The sequence below is a fragment of the Erythranthe guttata genome, chromosome 2 (genome assembly GCF_056151865.1).
Source record: "Erythranthe guttata isolate IM_541 chromosome 2, IM_541, whole genome shotgun sequence".
Taxonomy (NCBI): Eukaryota; Viridiplantae; Streptophyta; class Magnoliopsida; order Lamiales; family Phrymaceae; genus Erythranthe; species Erythranthe guttata.
In genome coordinates, this window is record NC_142534.1 from 15,584,353 (window position 1) to 15,609,023 (window position 24,671).

The 24,671-nt window shown below is 33.3% G+C and overlaps 5 protein-coding genes and 1 long non-coding RNA gene across 6 annotated transcripts in view; 5 read left to right on the plus strand and 1 right to left on the minus strand.

The window, feature by feature from the left end:
• Positions 1–1,011, plus strand: part of LOC105954777 (Tetratricopeptide repeat (TPR)-like superfamily protein) — a 31,693-nt gene extending 30,682 nt beyond the window's left edge. Inside the window, exon 3 of the mRNA XM_088812841.1 lies at positions 844–1,011. The gene's annotated coding sequence lies outside the window, so the exon portion shown is untranslated. The remainder of the gene's footprint in view (positions 1–843) is intronic.
• LOC148772452 (benzoate carboxyl methyltransferase-like) lies at positions 622–2,667 on the plus strand. Its single transcript, XM_088812851.1, has 4 exons — positions 622–748; positions 844–1,245; positions 1,679–1,936; positions 2,172–2,667. The coding sequence occupies exons 1-4, from the start codon at positions 683–685 to the stop codon at positions 2,541–2,543; spliced, it is 1,098 nt and encodes a 365-aa protein (XP_088668977.1). The 5' UTR covers positions 622–682; the 3' UTR covers positions 2,544–2,667.
• A 4,055-nt stretch (positions 2,668–6,722) lies between these two features.
• LOC105954778 (benzoate carboxyl methyltransferase) lies at positions 6,723–10,682 on the plus strand. The gene is made up of 4 exons (XM_088812858.1): positions 6,723–7,178; positions 7,946–8,329; positions 8,566–8,823; positions 9,044–10,682. Exons 1-4 carry the CDS (start codon positions 7,113–7,115, stop codon positions 9,419–9,421), a joined length of 1,086 nt encoding a protein of 361 aa, XP_088668984.1. The 5' UTR covers positions 6,723–7,112; the 3' UTR covers positions 9,422–10,682.
• Positions 9,646–10,581, minus strand: LOC105954734 (uncharacterized). Its single transcript, XM_012978417.2, has one exon. The coding sequence runs from the start codon at positions 10,579–10,581 to the stop codon at positions 9,646–9,648; it is 936 nt and encodes a 311-aa protein (XP_012833871.2).
• Positions 10,683–10,947: 265 nt separating the features above from the next.
• On the plus strand, positions 10,948–11,905 carry LOC148772453 (uncharacterized). The gene is made up of 2 exons (XR_016030112.1): positions 10,948–11,251; positions 11,773–11,905. It is a non-coding gene; the product is annotated as an uncharacterized LOC148772453 (long non-coding RNA).
• A 10,610-nt stretch (positions 11,906–22,515) lies between these two features.
• LOC105954736 (AT-hook motif nuclear-localized protein 23) lies at positions 22,516–23,866 on the plus strand. The gene has a single exon (XM_012978418.2). It carries the CDS (start codon positions 22,760–22,762, stop codon positions 23,639–23,641), a length of 882 nt encoding a protein of 293 aa, XP_012833872.2. The 5' UTR covers positions 22,516–22,759; the 3' UTR covers positions 23,642–23,866.
• Positions 23,867–24,671: the final 805 nt, after the last annotated feature.

Below are 24,671 nucleotides of genomic sequence, written 5' to 3' on the forward strand. Positions count from 1 at the left end.
TGAGATTAAATTAAGTTAAGGATGAAATTGGAGCATATTAAATTATACTCCAAAAAAAAGTCAAAATTGAATTTTTGTGGTCAAAATTGAACTTTTATGGACAAAATTGATTAATTTGGATTACAATTAAGAATTGGGTATAAATGATTGAGGGTAATATTGGGATATACATGAATGTTTCCTTTAGTTATAATAAATATTAAAGGGATGGGCTTATTGGTGAAAGAGATATGTCCCCTATACCTAGAATAATAAACATGCTTGGTTGGGGACTTTTGCATAAAAATCCCAAATGATAATTGAACGTAATTCTCCTAAAAGTTCTACTTATGAAAAGGTTAGTTTTGTACATACTACAAAGGGAATACTTCACCATCTTATTCCTCCTTTTAATTATAGAAAAATAGAAAATAAGAATATAAATAAATAAATAATAACAATAAATAATAAACAATTAAAAATAATAATAATACGGCAGTAGATGGAGACAATTCATCAGTTCTAATTCATGCACACGTGTCTACAAATGGATGGAGTCCGACTTTTTTTTTTTTTTTTTTTTTTTAATAAAAGAACCAGCAGCCAACCATATGGAATGAAGTCCAATTTATCCTTATTAGTAGAGTGCCGTGTGTGTCTGTTTTGTTCTCATAGAGAAGCCAACGCAGAGTTTTTATCAGAAATGTCGGTTAAGAATATGAATGCCGGGAGTGGTGAAACTAGCTATGCCAACAATTCTGCTTTTCAAGTTTGCTCTCTCTCTCTCTCTCTCTCTCTCTCTCTCTCTCTCTCTCTCTCTCTCTCTCTCTCTTAACGTATATATGTGACATTAAATTGTTGCAGAAAGTTGTGATAACAAAAACATGGCCAGCCTTAGACGAAACCCTAAAAGATATGTTGACAACAGATGAATATGAATTCAGCAAATGCATGAAGATTGCAGATTTGGGGTGTTCATCTGGTCCCAACACCCTTTTGGTAATTTCACACATCATCGAACAACTCTCCAAATTACAACAACATGCTCCTCGTGAAATCCAAGTGTTTCTGAACGATCTTCCGGACAATGATTTCAACAATCTCTTCAAACTCATGTCGACGAATACGAATACGAATACGAATACGAAAAATAATAATATAGAGTGCTATATATACGGTGCACCTGGTTCTTTCTATGACAGACTTTTCCCAAACAACAGCCTTCACTTTGCTTACTCATCTACAAGCATTCATTGGCTCTCCCAGGTTAGTTAATTAATTACGGCCACCCCTGAGCTATGGCCAAATTACGAAAAAACCATTCTTGTTTGAATAACTACAGTCATTCCCCTTTTAAATATTTTTACATAAAATTTATGTAATTCGGTTATTTACCGAACCAAATCGTATATCTAGTTCGGTAAACGTTATGAAATGTTGGCGGACCGAAATTTCAGTTCGGTTTTTACCGAATTAACATCCCTAAATTTACCTCTTTTCGTAAGATAATACATAGTTGAGAGGGGTTGGCTGTAATTACTCAAACAAGAAGAAAGTTTTCATAATTTGAGCATAACTCAGCGATGGCCGTAATTTGTCTTTTATTGTATGATTCTAATTTAAATAGTGTATATATTATCAAATATTTTGAGTGTTTAGTTAATTTTAGATGATGATTTTGCATGCATATGCATGGCAGATTCCTCAAGGCTTGGAGAAGAATAACAAGGAGAACATATACATAGCAACAACGAGTCCGCCACGAGTATTCGAAGCATACTCGAACCAATTCGAGAGGGACTTCACGGCTTTTTTGAAGTTGCGGGGCGAGGAAATACGAGGTGGTGGTCGTATGGTTTTGGGATTCCTCGGTAGAAGTGTTGCGGACCCCACTTCCAAAGACGAATTCAAGCCATATACTCTCCTCTCGGAAACACTTTCCGATATGGTTTCGGAGGTAATTTTAAGGAGTTTACTGCATATAACAATACGCTTGTTATATCGAATTGCTAAAAAACTTCTCGTGTTATACATATTACCAAAAAAGAAAAACACACCCTAAATTGCAACTTATGTTAGCACACAAACCCCCTAATTATTAGGGGGTAGTTTGCTAATAAAATTCAATCATATGGAAGATTTTGCTAATATTTATCATCCGGGCACTTTTTTTTTTTTCCTTAAACAATTAGGGGCTTGTGAAGGAGGATAATTTGCACTCATTTAACATACCAATATACGGCCCGTCTGTACAAGAAATCGAGGCGGCAGTCAAAAGCGAAGGGTCCTTCAATTTGGACAAGATGGAATTTGTTTTCGTTCCATGGGACGCCAAAGAAGACTGCAACAACTATGAAAAAACCAACACGAGCGGTAAAATTGTGGCGAAGTGTGTTCGGGCTTTTTTGGAGCCCTTGTTAGTTGTCCACTTTGGGAGCTCGATCAATGTCGATCGTGTCTTTGATGTTTACGCGGAAAAAGTGGAGGAGCATTTGTCCGTGTCCGTTGAGAGATCGTCGTATTTTTTTCATGTCATTTCCTTAACTAGGAAAACAGCGACATGATGAAAAAGAAAACGGGGTACTCTTTTCCTTGTACTGATCGGCGGGCCAACAAGGTTTTTAACGAGACCCCTTCGTACTTTTTCATATTATTAATGAAATAATTGTTTTTTGGCCAAAATAAAAATAATACACACACACACATGAATGGAGTACAATTCAATATAGCTGCTAATCAAGACTAGCTAGTTATACAAAAAATTATAGTTATACAAAAACAAATAGTGACTTAATTTATCCAATCTTCTCTTCAAAATCATCTTCGAATTTCGCCACATCATCGGAAGACACCTCATCCCCATCCTCAACATCTTCACACCAAATCCTCACCGTCCGATCGCTACGAATTTCATGGCCATAATCGAACTCAAGATTCGGGTTGAATTCTCATCCACACTATTCTCCGGCATCAACAAAGAAACATCATGTGTAACTTGTTCATCAACCTCAACAATGTCGTCCAACTCATCAACCACGCTCGGATAATTCCTAAACCTCGATTTCTTAACCGAAAAAAGCTTCAAAATCATAACTTGCACACGTTTTCCCACCTCCCTTTCTCGTAACACACGAAGAAATTAATTCTCCAAAAATTTGTCGAAGTATATGCGGGGAAAAATTCTGTAACAAACCACATCGAGTGCAAAAACCAACAGCAAGTTTAACATTCTCCGAACTCGGGTTCCCGAAAAGAAGCAACAAAACATCGCATGCAAGAAGTTCATGAATAGATATTTTTCGATTTATTACTGTTTGTTACGAACTATTGCACGAGAGAGTTGTACAAATATTGAAGATGAGGTTCGTTAATTAGTAGTACTAATTAAGTATTAAATATTGAGTTTTAGTTAAGTTTACATGATTTTGGCAGATTCCTCAAGGCTTGGAGAAGAATAACAAGGAGAACATATATGCATAGCAACAACGAGTCCACCACAAGTATTCGAAGCATACTCGAACCAATTCGAAAGGGACTTTACGACGTTTTTTAAGTTGCGGGCCGAGGAAATATGAGGTGGCGGTCGTATTTCCTCATTGGCTCCCTTCTTCATTTTAGCGTTTAATTAGCTTATATTATATTTTTTCAATAATTGTTTTTTTTTAATAAATTAACTAAAGCTAGTAGCTCTATTAATAATTTACTAAAATACAATATTTTAGGTTGAAAAGAGGTGAAGTAATTATTGAATGACTGTTAGCCAAGGTAGTCAACATTACGATATATCCCCATACGATAAGATTTATATCAAACGATATAAACCGGCATTTGTACCGATTATTCGTAAATATTGCCCGATATCGTGATACGATACGATATTTGTTATGGGGGTGACGACTCAGTACAATTTTCAGCACATTTGGGCGATTAGTACCATTTTCAACACATTTGGGGGTGATTTTGAGCAATTATCTGCATATTTTGGGTGATTTTGTACGATTTCAGGACATTGAGGGCGATTTCTGCGATTTTCAGCACATGTTTAACAAGCTTGCATATGGCTGTGTGAATCGGGTTTCACAGACATTCTCATTGAGTCAGATTATGACGTTGCAGTGTCTGTCATCAAATAACGCCAACATGGCGGCTCACATTTTAGCTAGAAATTCTCTTCAGACATTCTATTGGAAATACTTGGCTCTGATTCATCTTGTAGGGGGGCGAACGTAAGAAATTTACAAATTACAGGGGGTTTGATTTAATTTGATGAAGAGGCGGCGGAGGCAGAATTTGATGGGAACCAATTTTGGCGTTTTAAGGCCGTTTAGGCCCTCAAAACGACGTTTTAAGGAGTTGTACGAAGGAGATGAGGATTTTGGAAAAATATGGTCTAAGTGTGTTGGTTGACAGCCCATGAAAGATTATTATATTAATGATGAATTTATTTTTAGAGATAACCAGCTGTCCTTTCCGAGGACTTCTCTTCGCGAGAAGTTAATTGTGGATCTATATGCGAGCGGGCTGAGTGGTCACTTGGGGAGAGACAAGATGACGCACAACGCCGATGAGCGGTTTTATTGGCCCCAAGTTAAGCGAGATGTTGGTAAGGTGGTTGCTAAGTGCTGTGTTTGCCAAGTTTCGAAGAGTCGGTCTTAAAATACGAGGTTGTATATACCTCTCCCAGTCCCGAGCGGTATTTGGGAAGATATGTCAATGGACTTTATATTGGGCTTGATGCGAACCCAACGAGGAGTTGATTCGGTTTTCGTGGTGGTTGATAGGTTTTCCAAGATGACCCACTTCATTCTGTGCCGAAAGACTTCCGATGCGTCTTACATTGAGAGGCTATTCTTTCGAGAAGTGATCCGTTTACACGACGTACCGATATCTGACCGAGATGTGAAGTTCCTTGACCATTTTTAGCTTGTCTGTTGGAAGTTGTTTGACACTTCCCTCAAGCGAATCACCACAACGCATCCGCAAACAGAGGGCAAACGGAGGTGACTAATCAGACTTTGAAATTTAATACGATGTATTTGTGGCGATCGCCCGAAACAATTGGATCACGCTTTACCGCACACGGAGTTTGCTTACAATATCGTTGTGCATAGCGCCACCGGAATGTCCCCTTTTGCGTTGGTTTATAGGGTAGCTCCGAGACATGCAGTGAATTTTTTCAAGAGCACCGAAAAAGTGGGGCAGCAGTGCAACTGGCTAATGAAGTGCGAGATTGGCAAGCGGAGGTGAAGGATAAGCTCGAGCAAAAAAGTGCGAAGTATAAGGCTGCTGCGGACAAACATCGCAGACTGAAAACTTTAGATGGGGGGACGATGTTATGGTATTCCTTCGAAAGGAGCAATTCCCGGTTGGAACGTATAGCAAGCTCAAGCCAAAAAAGTATGTACATTTTAAAGTCCTTCAGAAAATTAATGATAATGCTTATGTTATCGACCTCCCGGTTCACACACACACACACACACACACATATATATATATATATATATATATATATATATATATATATATATATATATATATATATATATATATATATATATATAATTTAGACAATCATTTTATTTTTTTCTATTTATTATTTCTTTTGGTGTATGGTGTGCGTGAGTCTAACAACTTTTGTGTGGGAAAGAAAAAAAAATGGTTGTTTAACTTTTTTTTTTATGATGGATTGCATCTATAATTTATATGTAGTGTCAAGGAGATGAGAAATACGATATAATATATCGTTTCAACTTATTTTTAATTTTTTTAAATTTTATTTGTTTCAAGTTGGTTTAGTGTATAAAATAATACTAATAATGGAGAAAAACAATGCAATATTTCTTATTTTTTAGGCAAAATATGGGATTTCCCAATCTCAATCCCAAATTCCCGAAATATTTAGGGATACCGATATATTGGGATTTAATAGTATGTGATGGGATTGGGATTTAAAATTTCTATTCCGAATCCCGAAATACCAATCACGAAAATCCTGAATTCCCGAAACTCACCCCTAATTCTTTCTCAATTTTCGATGGATTTCAAATGTTATTTTGTTCTATAGAATTAATTCATTGCAATTAATTCTTTTATCGTGCTTTCGTCCTACATCATAATTTCTCAAACAAAAGTTTTTTTTTTTTTTTTTTTTTTTTTTTTGTAATTACACTTTACGGAGCAGATTGTAATTATCGAAAAATTAAATACAAGACTTGAGGCAAAAAATGTGAAATATAAAGTCACAACGAATGAACATCGGACAACACATTTCATTGAGGACAATCTATCTGCTTCTGTCAATATCTGCTTCTGTCAATATCTAACATGACAAGGATTTTTTTGGGAAAACTAAAAATTGCGGTTTTAAACGTGTCGGAAAGTTGTGGCCTATGGTGAAGAAAGGCTATCCGATGGTACAATAATTGCACTTTCAAGATCTGCTTTGGAACCTTGTTCCCTCAAATGTTGGAGAGTTCACTAATCACCAGATTTTACGGTGGGCGGCGATGAGTAAAAGGGAAATAATACAAGAGAGATAATTCGACGACAGCCTGAAAAGATGGGGGTACGGTCCAGTGCCGAACCGACCCCCATCAATATGATCTCTTAGGAATCCATATAATTCTTACAAAATTTAAATGTACCCTAACACAAAATAATTATTTAAAAGTAAGAAAGCCATATAAATTGGTTTGTTTTGGCTTCTTGAATTGACTCGGTCCGATTTATTAGACTCGACACGCGAGATAATAGGGGATGGTGTGAGATGGGGAGAGAATAGGTGGATTTGCATATCTACCAAAAAACTTAATGGATTTTTCCACTATAATATGGTAATTTTCAGTAATAGTAAATAGGGCATTTTGGATAATAGAGTCAACTGGATTTATAACAAATATCAATTTACAAAAATGGGATTATGAAGTCAAAATTCAATGTGGGGTTTTTTTTGAAATAGCCCATATATATCTATATCTATATAAGATGGGGTTTGCCTATAATTCAAACAAACAGGATTTTCTGGTAAAATTTGTTTAGTACATGGAGTTTTAGGCAATAATTTTCCCTTGGGGAATTAGTTTACATTGCATGGGCAGAAATTGAAGGTATACCCTTTTATCAGAAAAAAGAAAATGTCGGTGAAGAATATGAATGCCGGGAGTGGTGAAACCAGCTACGCAAACAACTCAGTCCTCCAAGTTTGCTCTCTCTCTCTCTCTCTCTCTCTCTCTCTCTCTCTGTGTAAAATGTATATATATGTGACAATCATGGGCGGAACATTATAGGGGCAGGCAGGGGCCAATGACCCCCCAACAATTTTCCTACTTCTTATATATATATATATATATATATATATATATATATATATATATATATATATATATATATATATATATATATATATTAGTATATATAAATATATATATATTTTTAATATTTACAAACTCTTATGTATTATTCCCTTTAACAAATATATCATTATTTATACCTTTTACAAAAAAATTATAATAATTAATTCTGTAAAAGAAGTTTTCACAATCTCAATTCCTATTATTTACTAGTTACACTCAAAAAAAAATTAACATAAAACAAGAAAATATTTGTTATTTGTCAAATTATATTCTTATGAATGTTGAGTTTTCAATCTATCAAATTTCTATTTATTACGAGGATTTTATTTTTCTGAAATATGTTTTTTACTCATTCAACTAATCCACGTACATTACAAATCTCTTATTCTAAGGAGTTCTGGTGATCATATTCCGTACATACTTGTATTACAATTTATTTTATTAATATTTTAAATATTTACTTATATTTATGACTTTTTCCAATAAATATCGCTAAAACATTTCGCTGCCCTCAAACCCCCGATAAATATTAGTTACCCTCTTAGATTCTCGGCCCCCCCAACCGAAAAATCCTGGTTCCGCCCCTGGTGACAATTGACATTAAATTGTTGCAGAAAGTTGTGATGACAAAAACATGGCGAGTCTTAGACGAAACCCTAAAAGATATGTTGACAACAGATGAATATGAATTCACGAAATGCATGAAGATTGCAGATTTGGGTTGTTCATCAGGTCCCAATACCCTTTTGGTAATTTCACACATCATCGAGCAGCTGTCCGAAAACAAACACGTTCCTAAACAACTTGAAGTGTTTCTGAATGATCTTCCAGACAACGATTTCAACAATCTCTTCAAACTGATGTCGACGAATACGAATACGAAAAATAATATAGAGTGCTATATATACGGTGCACCTGGTTCTTTCTATGGCAGACTTTTCCCAAACAACAGTCTTCACTTTGCTTTCTCATCTGCAAGCATTCATTGGCTCTCCCAGGTTATTTACATAGGGCAAATTACAGCCACCCCTGAGGTATGGTCAAATTACAAAAGTACCCCTCTTGTTTGGGTAATTAATTAGTAATTACAGCCACCTCAGGGGTTGACTGTAATTACCCAAATAAGAGGGGATTTTCGTAATTTGGACATACTTCAGGGGTGGCCGTAATTCGCTATATATATATTGAGTGTTTAGTTAATTTTAAATGATGATTTTGAATGCATGCATGGCAGATTCCTCAAGGCTTGGAGAAGAATAACAAACAAAACATATACATAACAACAACGAGTCCGCCACAAGTATTCGAAGCATACTCGAAGCAATTCGAGAGGGACTTCACGACTTTTTTGAAGTTGCGCGGCGAGGAAATACGAGGTGGCGGTCGTATGGTTTTGGGATTCCTCGGTAGAATTGCTGTGGACCCCACTTCCAAAGACGAATTCAAGACTTATACGCTCCTCTCGGAAACACTTTCCGATATGGTTGCAGAGGTGATTTAAGGATCGTGTTTACTACATTTAGCGGTACTCCCGATAATACTGTGATATCGAATTGCTAAAAAAACTTTTCATCGACGTGCAACTAATTGCTTTATCGTAATTCTAAAGAGACAAATAATTTGGGACAACAAAAAACTTTTCACAAATATTATGGGACAGAGGAGCTAGTAATATTTATACAAAAATTATACGTATTAACTTTTACATATAGGGGCTTGTGAAGGAGGATGATTTGCACTCATTTAACATACCGATATACGCACCGTCTATACAAGAAACCGAGGCGGCAATCCAGAACGAAGGGTCCTTCAATTTGGACAAGATGGAAGGTGTTTTGGTCCCATGGGATGCCAACGAAGACTACAACAACTACGACAACATGGTTTCCGAAAAACCCAACAACACGAGTGGTAAAATTGTGGCGAACTGTGTTCGGGCTTTCGTGGAGCCCATGTTGGTTGTCCACTTTGGGAGCTCCATTAATATTGATCGTGTCTTCGATGTTTATGAAAAAAAGATGGAGGAGCATTTATCCGTCGAGAGATCGTCTTATTTTATTCATGTTATTTCCTTAACTAGAAAAACATAAAAATTGTGAAAAAAAAAAAGGGTACTCTTTTCCTTGTTTTCGTCGATAAGGTTTTTAACGAGGCCCTTTGTACTTTTTCATATTATTAATGAAATAAATGTTTTCGGCCAAAAAATACAATTCAATATTAGCTGCTAATCAAGACTAACATACACATGTCAATAGTTTTTTAACTGCGACAATCTAATAATCAATCATAGTTATACAAAAACAAGTGACTTAATTTATCCAATCTTCTCTTCGAATTTCGCCACGTCATCAGAAGACGCCTCATCACCATCCTCAACATCTTCACACCAAATCCTCACCGTCCGATCGCTACGAATTCCGTGGCCATAATCGAACTCAAGATTCGGGTTGAATTCATCCACACTATTCTCCGGATAAATCTCATGCATCAACAAAGAAACATCATGCGTAACTTGTTCGTCAACCTCAACAATGCCGTCCAACTCATCAACCACGCACTGATAATTCCTAAACCTCGATTTCTTAACCGAAAAAAGCTTCAAGATCATAACTTGCACTCGTTTCCCCACCTCCCCCTTTCGCAACACATGAAGAAATTCTCCGAAAATCTGTCGAAGTTTAAGCGGGGCAAAATTCTGTAACAACAAACCACATCGAGTGCAAAAACCGACAGCAAGTTCGACGTTATCCGAACTCGGGTTCCCCAAAAGAAGCAACAAAACATCACATGCCAGAAGTTCATAAACAACCCTCTGATTCACTAAATGCGCCACGAATTTCAAACTCGCCTCGATTAATTTCTTGTCGCCGCTATCGTGAGCCGATTTGAACCGCAACACGACCCTTTTCACAAGCAAAAGCCCACAATCTGGGAATTCGGAATTGATAATCGCAACCAATGCCGCGTAAATATTGCTCGATTCTGGATATTTCAACTGGGATTTCATTACAGCCTGGCAGAACAGCCCTCTCCCTGCAATTAGATCCTCTTTCGAGATTTCTTTAGCTACAGACAAAATATTGGAAAGATTCAATTTTTCGACGAGACCCATGATTCTTTTCTCCATGGCGAACCAATTCAGCTTCTGCAACTCGATGCTCTGCTCGTCAATTAAAATCCCCCTCTTTTCTGCTTCGAATTTTCGAATTCGAGAATCGTCGTAGGTAATCCCAGAATGTACGGAATCCATTCTAGGGTTTGGTTTTTCGCTGCGTTTTCTTCAAATTCCTTCGTTTTCTTCGTCTCTGCGAAGAATTCTGGATCATAAACAGAGATTGGAGAGATAATTGGTTCGAGATTTGGGAAATTACGCGAAGGGATCCCATGATTTTATACGGTGTTTGATAAAACTGTTTTTAAGGCATCGTGGAAGAGGTGGGAATCTGAGTTCTAATTTGGAAGGAATTGTTGTGAGATTGGGCTGCAAGTAACAAGAACCCTTTTTACACGCTGTCGTTTTGAGAGAATATTGGGGGTAGTTATTTTAATGGGTTTATTAGGGAAAACCCCCTTGTTCATATTTTCTAATGAGGTAGATGCAAATTTTTTTCCCCTTTTTGAGATACACCCAATTTTGCCAACTTGGCAAAATATATTATATAATTTCCCTTTAATACCCCTGTTTTATTATTAAACAACATTTATTTCCTTTAATACGTGATTTGAGATTTGCTGATACGTTGCCTAAAATCACGGAATAAATTTACGTGAGATCATTGGCCGTTATATCAAATCGTGTACAATATTTTTTGAAGATTCTCTTCATCGTTCCAGCGGGTTTTATCGTCATTGAAGATTTCTGCACCGTCGTGGAAATAGGATCGATTTTTGAGCGTTTGTTGTTGGACGTTGTTAAGCGGGTATGAATGCGTTATTCGTTTTTATTTTTTGCTCAATGTCCATGATTGTCTTGTACGGTGGTTAGAAATTTTTAAGAGTTGTGTTGATACTTGCTTCTATTAAGTAGAACGTTTTTTAACAAAATTATTCCGTCATATATATATCGTTTTTTTTTTGCCGATGATGTTTGTTTGGAAGAGGATTGACAGAGTTAGAAGAGGATGGTTCACGCAGATCGGACCAGAGTTGTTTTATATGAGCTTCGTAGTTGGTTTATGCAATAATCGGAATAATTGTCCGCTTTGGTCGAGTTCATGTTTTTATCCCGATCGATAGTTGGTTTATTTGTTTATAACAGCCGATTTAAGTGTGCTGGGTAGTACATTAAAATATAGTTCGTAGTCTTTTTTAATTTAGCGTATGAATTTTGCATTTTAAGTTTATTTTTGATGATATTAATGTATTATCATTCAAATGTATTTGCAGTCTATTTAATTATTTTTTAGTATTCTGCATTTTTAATTTTGTTTCATGATTTTAGGTTTTTTCGATGGCGAATTTCGTACGGATTTTGTTGAGGTTTGGTGGGTTGGTTGCTATAAAGAGGTGTTTACGATGTAATGGCTCGGTAACTTCGGTTAAGTGTTAAACCGTTGTAATACAGTAGTATACTATTATGAATACCGTATGATACTACCAGTATCATTTTATTATACTATTATGAGATTATTAATGTACTAGAGTTTTTTAACTCGACATATTGGTTTGATTGTGTTATGATGTGTTTTATGTATTTTATCAAAACCCTAGATTGAAATTATGAGATTATTAATGTACTATTTTATTGGTTATGTGGAATACTTTACGTTGGTGTTGTTCTCAATGTTCTTGTCATTTCAGTGGTATATTGTTTGTAACACAATTTCATATCAATATTATAACCGTAATATACTATCACAGCAGATTAATGTACTATATTGAAATTATTAATATACTATGTGGTTGAATAATACGGGATCCATACTCTATTAACGAGATCCATAGTCGAATTAGATCAATAAGATAGTCTATTACATGATATAAGGAAAATTACCTTAATTGATTAGTATAACAAACATATTATTCAGTTTCCATATATATTATTATTTTTTCATATATATTATTATTTACCCTAATCGTTTTCATATAATAAGGAAAATTACCCTAATTGATTAGTATTTCAAACAAACATATTATTCAGTTTCCATATATATTATTATTTTTCCAATAGTCAATTAATTAAACCCATAGTCGAATTAGATACATGAGATAGTCTATTAAAAGATATGAGATAGTCTATTAATTTTAAAAAGGTAAAATAACGGGATTTGTGGGATTTGATTGAGGGTAATTATGTAATTACGAAAAGCTTGGACTTTTATCAAAATGGCAAATTTAAATTTGGGTCTACCCCTATTATTTGAATGTTTAAGGGGGTTATATCTAATAGACCCTATTTTAATTTATTTATTTTCCTTTTTTTAATTAAAATTTATTTATTTGTTTACAATGCCATATAATAAAAAATGTGAAAATATGTAAAATAGAAATATAAATATTTTTTCCTTTCAAATATTATAGCATTAGTCGTGGGCAAAGTACCTTAGGCACCAAGTACTTGACTCGTCTAAGAGAATTTTTATTATTATTATTATTATTATTATTATTATTATTATTATTATTATTAATTTTTATTTTTTTCTAACGAAGTAATTTGCAACCAACCATATATATATATATATATATATATATATATATATATATATATATATATATATATATATATATATATATATATATATATATATATATATATATATATATATATATATATATATATATATATATATATATATATATATATATATATATATATATATATATATATATATATATATATATATATATCGGATAAATTTACACTCTTGTGTAATAGCTTGCAAATCATACAAACATAAACTACATTTGACTAATCATGTGTTACAAACTCGATCTACCGACCATTGATAATTATTTGAAATGGGAAAATCACGGCCCGGCCCCTGAGATATGGTCAAATTACGAGAAAAAGAAACCCTATTGTTTGGGTAATTACAGCCAACCTCTCATTTTTAATATTTTTACATAAAATTTTTGTAATTCGATTATTTACCGAACCAAATCGTACATTCAGTTCGGTTAACGGGATGAAATGTTGGCGTACCGAAATTTTGGTTCGGTTCTACCGATTTAATATTCATAAATTTACCTCTGTAGGGGTATTTTCATAAGATAATACATAGTTGAGGGAAGTGATTGCAATTACCCAAATAAAAGGGAAATTTTCGTAATTTGACCATAACTCAGGGGTGGCCGTAATTTGGCCTCTTTGAATAGGTCTATTTAGAACTTAGGGCCCGAGTATAAAATGTTTACTAGGCTTTGATATTAATTTAATTGGGCTAACAGTAGTCATCATTATGTCAAAGGCCCAATTAGATGGGCTAATAACGTAATCTGTTAATTAACATTCTTTTGCTTCATTACTTAAGTTAATTCCACGTTAACCATTTCACACCAAATTAAGAAGTCTCGTTTTAAGCCCGCATAGGTGTAGCTCAACTGGTTCCGGAGGTGGTAAGTTGGTGCAAGGTCCTAGGATCGAATCCTGGCAGCCTCAGAGTGGGAATTTCAACTCCAATGAGGGTTGGTTCCTTGTGGGCACCAGGTCCGAGTCCGCTACCTTAACGGACCGTGGAGTTACCATGATTTACATTCCTCCATCAATCCTTGTCGGACCAAGGGATGGGGTCCCTGGGAATTTCGCCTTTTGGTGCAAGAAGTCTCATTTTAATATTCATCACTTCGTAAAATGGCGCTACTCAACAAAATAAGCAAACTAATACAAGAAAAATAGGCGAATATTCTTCGGCATTAGTTAACAATAATGCTACACTGGGTAATTATAAACCACTGATGAAATAATTCCAATTTCTTTGAGACATATTTTTTTAATTAATCAATATTTGTGACTAAACATTTAAAATATATATCTTGTGAAAGGCAAGTTATTACATGAGAGTGGAGTGTAAATTCACCCAATGCACATATATAATTACGTTGGCTGATGGTTCCTTCATTACACACACAAAAAAAAAATGTACCGATTTTTAAAAAGTTACAACGGCAAAACTTTACTTAGATATTTTAATTAAATTAACACTTATCACTCCTTTGCATCAACCATGACTCAAATTTGTAGCTTTTTCTCTGACAAAAAACTACTATTTATTTGTTTAATTAACAATAAAAAGTAATTAAATAATAAATACATTATATCATTAACGTTCAATTCATTTTTCACATCTCAATAAGAATCTTAGAACCCATAAGTACATGACTGTGATATTATAGGTATAGTATAATCATTTACTAATATTATAAACCTTGTGACAATAAAATATAATTCAATAATTAACTAGTTTTTATTCTAATTGTACTTAGGGATTATATATTTCAATAATCTAATAAGCACCTATGACATATGTGGAAAAATAATTATATTATGTTGTTCGAGTGTTTTAATATCTATCAAAGTGAATAAAATATAAATGATTGTGAAATAAAATATACACATAGATCTAATTAAAGCTAAAAAGTTGATCGATCAAATGATTGTTGGAAAATAAAATATGCAGAAATCTAGGCATTTTAATATCGAAATTCTTCCTAACCAATTGATAAGAAATGATTTGAAAGATAGTCAATTTTTTAACATGTTTTTATTTTATTTTTAATAATGATTAGGTATTACTTAATAATTATATTTGTTTGGTAATGGATTTTTAACCTCTTATATCATGTTTAAACTCAAATCTCTATACTAATTTATAATTTAACCATCCTAAAAGTCATTTTATTAACATTGTTGGGTGGATAGGGTTTGATACCAAAAATAAAATATATTTAATTTATTTTTTAATTTTTAATAATGTGAAACCCTAGGTCCACATCCAGCTGGTCATTATAGTAATTGCCATCACCATAGACAAAACCTTGGACTTGCTTAAAATCAGCATAAAAGTTGGTGGAACAATTATCAAATTAATGGATCAATCTTAACCCTAAGATATTTTAAACTCACCTATGATTGCACGAATATACATATGAAGCTCTACGAAGATCGTTTCTGAGAAATTGGGGGTCCTAGTCGAGTTTTAAGAATTTGTAAAAATTGGGACAATATTGTATAGTGTAGATATTGATTCGCTCTATCGAGAACGACTGGAAGAATTTTTTGACTAGAGTCGCGAATTTTAGAGATAATATAACTAAAATATTTATGAAGTTGGAAATATTTAGGGGGTTCGGGGCATAACGCCAAAGGTTTTATGGAAGCAAAAAAATTACCCCAAAATGTTGATGAAGTACTCATATTTATACTATTGAACAAACAAATATACATAATATTTGTTTAAATATAATAAAACAAAATATACTATTTTCAAATTAGAGAAACTTTTTGAAGCTAGAGATAGACGATAAAGATGTTTAAATAATGTAAATATTGTTGGAAAAAAATAAATTCGTTAAATGGATAGAAATAAATTTGATAAAAGAAATCATCATTTAACTAATTAAAATTGATCTAAAACATTTCATTCACATCAAATGCAAGAGTAAGTATAAAAAAAAAAAAACAAATCCGACAAATACTTGAACTATGTCAAATAATATTAATTATGATTATTCAAATTGTTGAACCGTTAATATATTATAAATATCACTTAATACTACGACTAATATATAAAGAGTATAAAAAAATATTTGGATTCCCCGATTTTTGAAAAAAAATTGGGTACCGACTCTCTTGCAATACTCAGAACCGGCCCAGCCTTTATGGAGCGTATACCATTCGTTTACCACGACTCTCATACTTCGTCAAGTGTAGCATTTACGAAATGTTCGCGAGTGCATTTAGATTTCCTTTTACGGAAAATAATAAAATAATGTTTAGGTGAGAAAATAAACATGGTGGGGACCTCGGATTTTAAGTATGGGATTAAAAAGAGATTAATAACTTTAATTGCGTCCGTAAACATCGTTCCTATTGGTGGATAGTGACTTTGTCGTTGAGATTATCAAGAAAAAAAGTTGTTAGTGAATAGATAATGGAATAAAACGACAAGTTTAGAGGATCCAACACTTGACCACTTGCGATGGGTGAAAAAGAAAGACATTATTTTTTTTTATTTGAAATGTTCTCATTAATCTATGGCTTAATTCCACTTTGCACCCTTGAAATGTTGTATTTTTGCACTTTGTATCCTTGAAAAAAATTAGTAGCATTTTGTACCCTTGAAGCGCATCAAATAATTCGCAATGCACCCTGAATTTAATATATATAAAATTTAATGAGGGTAATTTTATTTTTATTGATTTTTTATTTATTTCCAGGGTGTGAAATAACAAATTAATTAACTTTTATTTGCTTTTAACTCGAACATAGTTTCGACCGTACAAAATACCAATATATAAAAATCACAAAAAATTACTGACAACAAAAACTATATTTTCTTACTAAAAAAATTAAATTTTTCTCGTTAAGCTTTTAACTGTATTGTTATGCATGATTTATCGTGTCTCGAGGTTGTGAAGTGCTATTATTTTTTTTCAAAGTGCAAATTATCAAAACGTTATATTTCAAAGGTGCAAAGTGGAATCAAGCCTTAATCAATTCAAGTTGTGATGTGGATAGGTGCATATGAATTTATCGATCATTATATTTTACTAAATTTTAGTTGGTGCAATTTATTTGTCAACTTTAAAGATTTTATATTTCTAAATTAGTACTTTTCTAAAGCATTAAAAGTAAGGGTTTTTAGTAACTTTCTTTTCTCAATTTTGTCATTCATCACTCTTAACTAGTTTGTGATAAATGATTTTAGTTACATTCTATTATTTTACTATAATCAATTTATATTTCTTGATTTTTTTTTAAATACGCGCACAACAAATCAGAAAGACAAATATTATGGAACGTATGGACTATTAAAGAGGATTGGATTATATTAAAATGTAAAATAAGGATTATATTTGTCACACTATATTTGCTCTACTAATTTTCAATGGCAACATTTTATTTTAATAACAACTACTTTAACCCAAAAATAATAAAAAATAATATTGTGTAGATGAATAAACTAGAATTATGTTAATTATTTATTGATTAAAAAATAAATGGGGTTTGCAACCATAATAAACGAACCCTCAATTATTAATGAATGAGCCCCACTCATCAACTACTACCATATTATAATCACAATTTAAAGTACCAACCAACAGCAGAATTTAAAATTAAAAAATAAATAAATAAAAATTAAATAAATAAAAACTGTATTATTATACAACATTCACATGTGGACAAAATATACTTGTTCATCATTTTCAAATTTATTTTTCATTCTTTTGTATTATTAACCATTTTTTTAATTTAAATATAAATGTTTGTAGAGAGAGAAATCTAGAGAGAGAGAGAGAGAGATGGTGACGTATGATGTAGAGAGGGATTGAAAAGATGGGGATGAAGAGACTGGTAGATCTTCTGAAAGCAATTTGGATTTTTAGATTTCTATATATAAATACATACAGCACATACATACATCATATATCAGACTTTCAAACAAAATTCAACTCTTTAACATATACAAGAACTCAGTTGTCAGTCTGCCATTACATCAATATATATATATATATGTGTGTGTGTGTGTGTGTGTGTGTGTGTGTGTGTGTGTGTGTGTGTGTGTGTGTGTGTGTGTGTGTGTGTGTGTGTGTGTGATGATTAATGAAAGTGTGCAAAAAGTTTGTGGTGTGGGGGGTTTATGACAGATGATGAGTTTTAATTTGTGGTGTCTGAATTTGTATGACTTTGATACAAAAAGAGAATTGCAATTGGCCAATTACATTGGTTCTGCTGCATCCCCGGAATTTGTGGGGGGTGGGGGGGTTGGGGTAATATTAACACAGTTTTTAAGGTTTTGAGAAGTGAAGCAGATACAGCTTTTATTTATATATCTATAATATATATATACATCTGATATAAGAAAAAGTACACCTACCACCACTGTTTAGTAGGTGCACTTGCCAATCAGAAACTGCAGTGGAACACTCGCAAAATTATTGACAATATATACAAGGTGGAATATTGCATGCAATACTAGGGTTTTTTTTTTTTTTTAAAGACTTATATAAGTGAATAATTGTGATAATTAATGGTTTATTAATGCTAGTTATGTCGAGTTAGGTTAGTGTGGTTTACATCTCTCATATGATTTGTACACTATTACACAAGACTGTATATTTATCTTTTGCACATATATGATTGACTGCAGATTCTTTCATTAAAAGAAAAGGGTAAAATGTACTCAAATCACGATGAACATATAGTAAATGGCATTTCATTAGTGATTTATTTGATAGTATTAAGTATACTTAAATGTATAATAATAATTCATTGTTACTTGTTTGATTTCGAAGGTCATTTTGATCAGTTTCTAGTATAATATCGGCAAAATCTAAAACATGGAAACTATACTCTTAGAAGGTAGATTCCTAATCCAACTTGAATTAACTAGATTGGAGGTCGGTGGCAAATTGGATTAGAAAGCTAAGTCAAAGAATAATTAGTTCCGTGTTCCGAGTTTTGAGTTTTGAGTCAGCCTTGATAATGGTCAAGATCATGGGCGGAACTTATAAGGGGCAGGGGGGCTGTTGACTCCCCACGAAAAAAAAATTAGGTATTTTAATTTGACACTATATTTTTTGAATATTACTTTTGCCCCTTAAAGTTTTTGTAAATATGTGTCTTAATCCTTAATTGTTTTGTTTTTTCTCCATAATCTTATATAAATTATACACACACACACACACACATATATATATATATATATAATAGTTAAAACTTGTTTTTTTAAATAAAATTTATGGATATTTTCTTATTTTTGAATTTTTTTATCTATGACTCTAAAAAATAATATGAAACGATGCCATGAATCCCAAAATACTAAGTGCAAAAGTAATTTGAATTAAATTAGATTTTTTTGTCATGCTTAAAATATGATAAAACTATAATATATACATGTTATTTTAATTAAAAATTATCAAAATAAACTTATTTTGGCCTCTTTTGAACCTAAATTTTTTTTTTGGCGCCGACAGAACCCCGAAATTTTAGTTTAAACCCAAATTAATAAATAAAAATTAAAGAAATAATAGAACCCAATTAAACTAGTAGTACATATGATGGGGGGGCCCACAAGGGGCGGTCTTTTCGGTCAAACGGAGGTTTGACCAATTCCAAACCTCGTGGGCAACAGCTACAAATATACGTGAAAGGGGTTTTACTGGCTTTTGCTTCTCTGCATTTGACTTCTAACATTTTCACGTGACTCTTTTACATATTCCTATGTGTGTGCGTGCAATTGTGTGTGTCTCTCTCTCTCTCTCTCTCTCTCTCTCTGTATTTGTGTGTCTGTGTGTGTGTTTGTGTGTGTGTGTGTTAGGTATATATATGTATTGAAGAGGTTGAAGGGATAGATAAGTATTAATTAAGATGTGATTGCATTGCTTGTTGACTGTGTTATATTTTGAGAGTTGATAACATGTCATTGAATCTATATATATATATATATATATATATATATATATATATATATGCAATGTTTCTTATGGAAGTTGACTATATATATGTAGGGTTTATAGTTTATATATTGCAATTGCAATGAGTACTATGTGTTATATATTGAATTGCTAAATATTCACTCATTTTATTTTATTGGAAGATATTCGTTTCGAAGACGATTGCTGGCACCAAGAGGTGAAATCCCTCGTTCCAGGGTTCCTCTCTCTCGGTCCGACATGATTTTGAAGGAGGAATGTAAATCATGCTGACTCAACAACCCGTTAAAATAACGAAATGTTACTGTATGGTAACTCGTACAGATAGTCATGTTAGTTTAATAAAACCAAGAAAAATATTGCAACATTTTTAACATAATCCTATGATATGGGTTTCCAAGTTAGTATATTATTTATATATAATTATTTCCACCTTTTATCCTGCTAGCTAATCTACACTAGTAGAAAAATGGATTTTCACTATGATCATTAACTATAGCAAAAGATATCAAATTCGTACTAAAATGGCTTTTGCTATGCATTTGCTACGAATTTACCCCTTAGCATATACGGGCGTGACAAAAGCTTTGCTACGATAAATAGCCGTAACGAAATACTTTTTGCTACGGTAAATCCTAGTACTTACTACGACTTCAAAATTGTTTCGTAGTAAAAAATACTTTTTATTACGGTTTTTTATCGTAGCAAAAAATTTTGTAGTAATAAGCAAATTTTCCTCCAGTGGTAGTTAAACATTCGAAGAATAGTGCTTTTTTAGTACATTTTAATATATAAATACCAACTAAAGTTGTTTGAATCAAATGTTTAGTATATTATAGAAACAGTAAATTACTAGATTACGCTATCCATGAATTTTATTAAATAAATGTATGCATATATTGAAATGATGGTCATCCATCTAGTGCTGCTTTATAAAAGTGAACAAACTCCCACTTAATTAATTAGCACTGATTTTTTTTTTTTTTTTTTTTTTTTATTTTGTTGCCACTATTTTGAGACATTTATATTTTAATAAGACAAGCCTAGGGATGTAAATAAATTATGTCAAGTCAAATTAAATTCATTATTCTTTGGAAGCTTTGTTGTACTCAATTCAATTGTGTACTTTAGTACACACGTTAATGTTTGATTATTTAAGAATTCAATAACATATGTATCATGCAAATTCCAAATTAATTGTATAAAAACAATTTAATTACATTTTAATTAAATAACATATGGGAAGGAATTCAAGGAGCCTTTACAAAGTAGTACTCAACCGTTAACGGCTTCACTGTACATGCTGTGTATTCTTTCTGTACTTATGTTTATGTGCTTTATATACTTTTATTTTATATTTCACACAGCCCACATATAAATTATAAAATAAAAAATAACTTATATAGTTCCATTTAAATCGAAAAGTGGGGGAAAAAATTGGAATTAAAAAATGAAAAAACTTGTTCTTAAAAAAAAAAAGGACAGAAATTGTGGAAGTCAGATATTGTATTTTTATTCACCTTTAATATAAAAATATATATAATATTAATATTGTTATATATAGGGCTTTGTCTTAAATTTCATGACCAAAAAAACTATACTTCTACTCTGATAATGGAGGCTAGCTATCAACTCTTCTAATGAGGTTTGGTTTTTTTTTACTCTTAAGCGTTAATGAGATTAGGATTAAGCCGTTGTTATTTTTTTCGCCTATAATAACATTCTCCTCATTAATGTAACTCTTTTTCTGATAAATTGATCATCTCTTCGGCCGTGATTTTTCTATCGAAACGGTTTCCACGTAGATATTTTTGTCATCTATTTTATGTACTATGAGTTCATACTAGTTCTAACAAATATAATAAGTGTAACTTTCAGAGAAAAAATAGATTAGTTTCAAAATTGATCGGATTAGAAATGAAAAAAAAAATGTTCTAGAATCGAAAAAATTTAGGCTTGAATCGGAAATCAGAATTATAAAATAAAATAGTACGTAGAGGTCTATAAATTAGTATTGAGTTTTGATTTCTCTTGTATGTTATTTTAACTTTTAAAGATATGATTTACAATTAAATACTTCAAATATTTTTTTTTTCAAAAAAAAGTCGGTTGGTCGGGTAATTATCGTCCAACCGACTTTTGAGTAAACTGAAAACCACCAGCTGACCCATGGAAAATCACCAGTTTGACTATACGAGTCAGTTAATTATCTACTATCAGCCATGAAAAATGGGTCGAAAGTAGAGTCGTTGGTCGATAAAACTGAGTCATGACCAACCCTAATGGCTTATAGATATCTAATCCTAATGTAAGTAGTGCTAGTTAATATACGAGAGGGAAGATTTAACCAGTAAACGGATAATTAGTTGAGAGTTCCTTTTTTTTTTAAATTAATGTATATTGCCTAATTAACTAGTCTATCTTTGTAACTTGACAACATATAATATGGTCTTATTTTAATAAAAAGGACATATATATTAAACTAGTCTGTCATCTTTGAATATATATATATATATATATATATATATATATATATATATATATATATATATATATATATGGTCATATTATATTAATACACAACTTTGTATGTAATGCCTCTCTTTCTCTCTCTATGTTCCTTCCTCAACCTTTCCTTTCTCTCCATTACTTGATTCCCTCCATTGTTTTCTAGGGTTTCAACTTTCTTTATTATTCATACATAATAAATATATTCATTCAATCCCTTTATTTTATACTGTAATAATAATATTTTTTTTCTTTAATCGATCTAAATTATTATTATTATTATTATTTTTATTTTCCTGGTTTCCCTGTTTGTAATTGTATGTATTATGGCTGGTCTGGACTTAGGTTCGGCTTCCCACTTTGTTTCTCAGTTCCAAAGATCCTCCGCCGACCACCACCACCACCAACGACAACAATCCGAAGATGATCATCAGCCCAACCGCCACCAGTTCTCCGCCGGAAACCCCGCCGCAGACGACGACGACGACGACTCCCATCCGGGTCTCGACCTGTCAAACTCCGGCGATATGGTGGCGCGCAGGCCACGGGGACGCCCGGCGGGGTCCAAGAACAAGCCCAAGCCGCCGGTGATCATCACCCGCGAGAGCGCCAACACGCTCCGGGCCCACATACTGGAGGTCGGCAGCGGCTGCGACGTCTTCGAGGCGGTTGCAACCTACGCGCGGAAGCGGCAGCGCGGGATTTGCATACTCAGCGGCACCGGCACCGTCACCAACGTCAGCCTGCGGCAGCCCGCCGCCGCCGGCAGCGTCGTCACGCTCCACGGCCGCTTCGAGATCCTCTCCCTCTCCGGGTCCTTCCTCCCTCCGCCGGCGCCGCCGGGCGCCACCAGCCTGACTATATACCTGGCCGGCGGCCAGGGCCAGGTTGTCGGCGGAAACGTTGTCGGCGCTCTGATTGCTGCCGGACCCGTCATCATCATAGCGGCGTCTTTCACCAACGTGGCCTACGAGAGGCTGCCGCTCGATGAGGAGGAAGGGCTTCAGATGCAGACTCCGCCGCCAAACGGCGGCGGAGGTGGTGGCGGCGGCGGAAGTGGAGGAGCTGGCGGCGACCAATTTCCCGATCCATCGTCAATGGGACTTCCTTTCTTCAATTTGCCGTTGAATATACCCAACGGCCAGATTCCGATGGATGGCGGCGGCGGCGCATGGGCCGGAAACTCCGGCGGGCGGCAGCAATATTAGCACTAATAAAGGTCAGATAATCATCGTCTTCTTCTTCTTCTTCGTCGGCATAAACTTAATTATCAATCCCATGTTGTAAATTTAGGTTATTGTTTTTTTTTTTCTTTTTTTTTTTTAATTAACTTTGATTTGTGTTATTTTAATTTGCTTTTTAATTTTCTTGATTGTGAGATTTTAAGAAACAAAGAAATGATCTTCTTGTTTTAATTTCCTTTTTATGTTTTTTTCTTTCTTGTGGAATTTAGTATGAGATTAGAAATAATTTTGAAGCTAATTAGACTTTTAATTTGTTCCATCTACCCTTTCATTAGTTTATTGCAACTTGTGCATCACACATCATTTTTCTAATCTTCCAAGAATCATATGCTAAATTTAATTAATTCCTTCCATTGTAGGCTAAAGTATAAGCTCATAATGTTAATTAATCACAATCTTATGTACTTTCAATATATGTATATATAATTATATATACATATATATATCAATGTATATTTCAAACTCGCCGTGCGGCCGCCATGGTAGCGCAAGTTGCTCGTCACAATAGGCTTTTTCGTATCATTTTTTATATATATATATTTATATATATATATATATCAATTTATTTGCTACTTGGAGCGTTGTTTGATTAGTTTATGAATTAATTACATGACTTGTTCTAAATAATATTATTATTAATTAGTGAATATTAATAACTTTCTGGAGTATTAGGGGCTTTAATTTCCTAAATGATGAGGGTTTCTTCTCTCTAACTAAAGAGCTTAATTTATAGTTCTTCAAATCATGATAATTAAACCTTAGTAAATGAATTAGGGTACATAAAGTACGTACAAGAACGAATATTTAAAGTTCTATATATATGCTGTATATTCATAGTTATAACGGTTATGTATATACACGTGCCTCCCGTAACATGAAACACGAGATGCAACGTTAAAGAAAAATGAAGGCCGTCGGAGTTGGTATCTTGATCGATAAGTTACGAACATAGTTTAGATACACATGCACACTTATAATTCCGTTCGTATAGGGT

Coding starts and splice junctions, on each gene's coding strand:
- LOC105954736 (XM_012978418.2), top strand. CDS start 22,760: ATGGCTGGTCTGGACTTAGGTTCGGCTTCCCACTTTGTTTCTCAGTTC.
- LOC148772452 (XM_088812851.1), top strand. CDS start 683: ATGTCGGTTAAGAATATGAATGCCGGGAGTGGTGAAACTAGCTATGCC. Junction 749..843: donor CCAACAATTCTGCTTTTCAA/GTTTGCTCTCTC, acceptor AAATTGTTGCAG/AAAGTTGTGATAACAAAAAC. Junction 1,246..1,678: donor GCATTCATTGGCTCTCCCAG/GTTAGTTAATTA, acceptor TATGCATGGCAG/ATTCCTCAAGGCTTGGAGAA.
- LOC105954734 (XM_012978417.2), bottom strand. CDS start 10,581: ATGGATTCCGTACATTCTGGGATTACCTACGACGATTCTCGAATTCGA.
- LOC105954778 (XM_088812858.1), top strand. CDS start 7,113: ATGTCGGTGAAGAATATGAATGCCGGGAGTGGTGAAACCAGCTACGCA. Junction 7,179..7,945: donor CAAACAACTCAGTCCTCCAA/GTTTGCTCTCTC, acceptor AAATTGTTGCAG/AAAGTTGTGATGACAAAAAC. Junction 8,330..8,565: donor GCATTCATTGGCTCTCCCAG/GTTATTTACATA, acceptor CATGCATGGCAG/ATTCCTCAAGGCTTGGAGAA.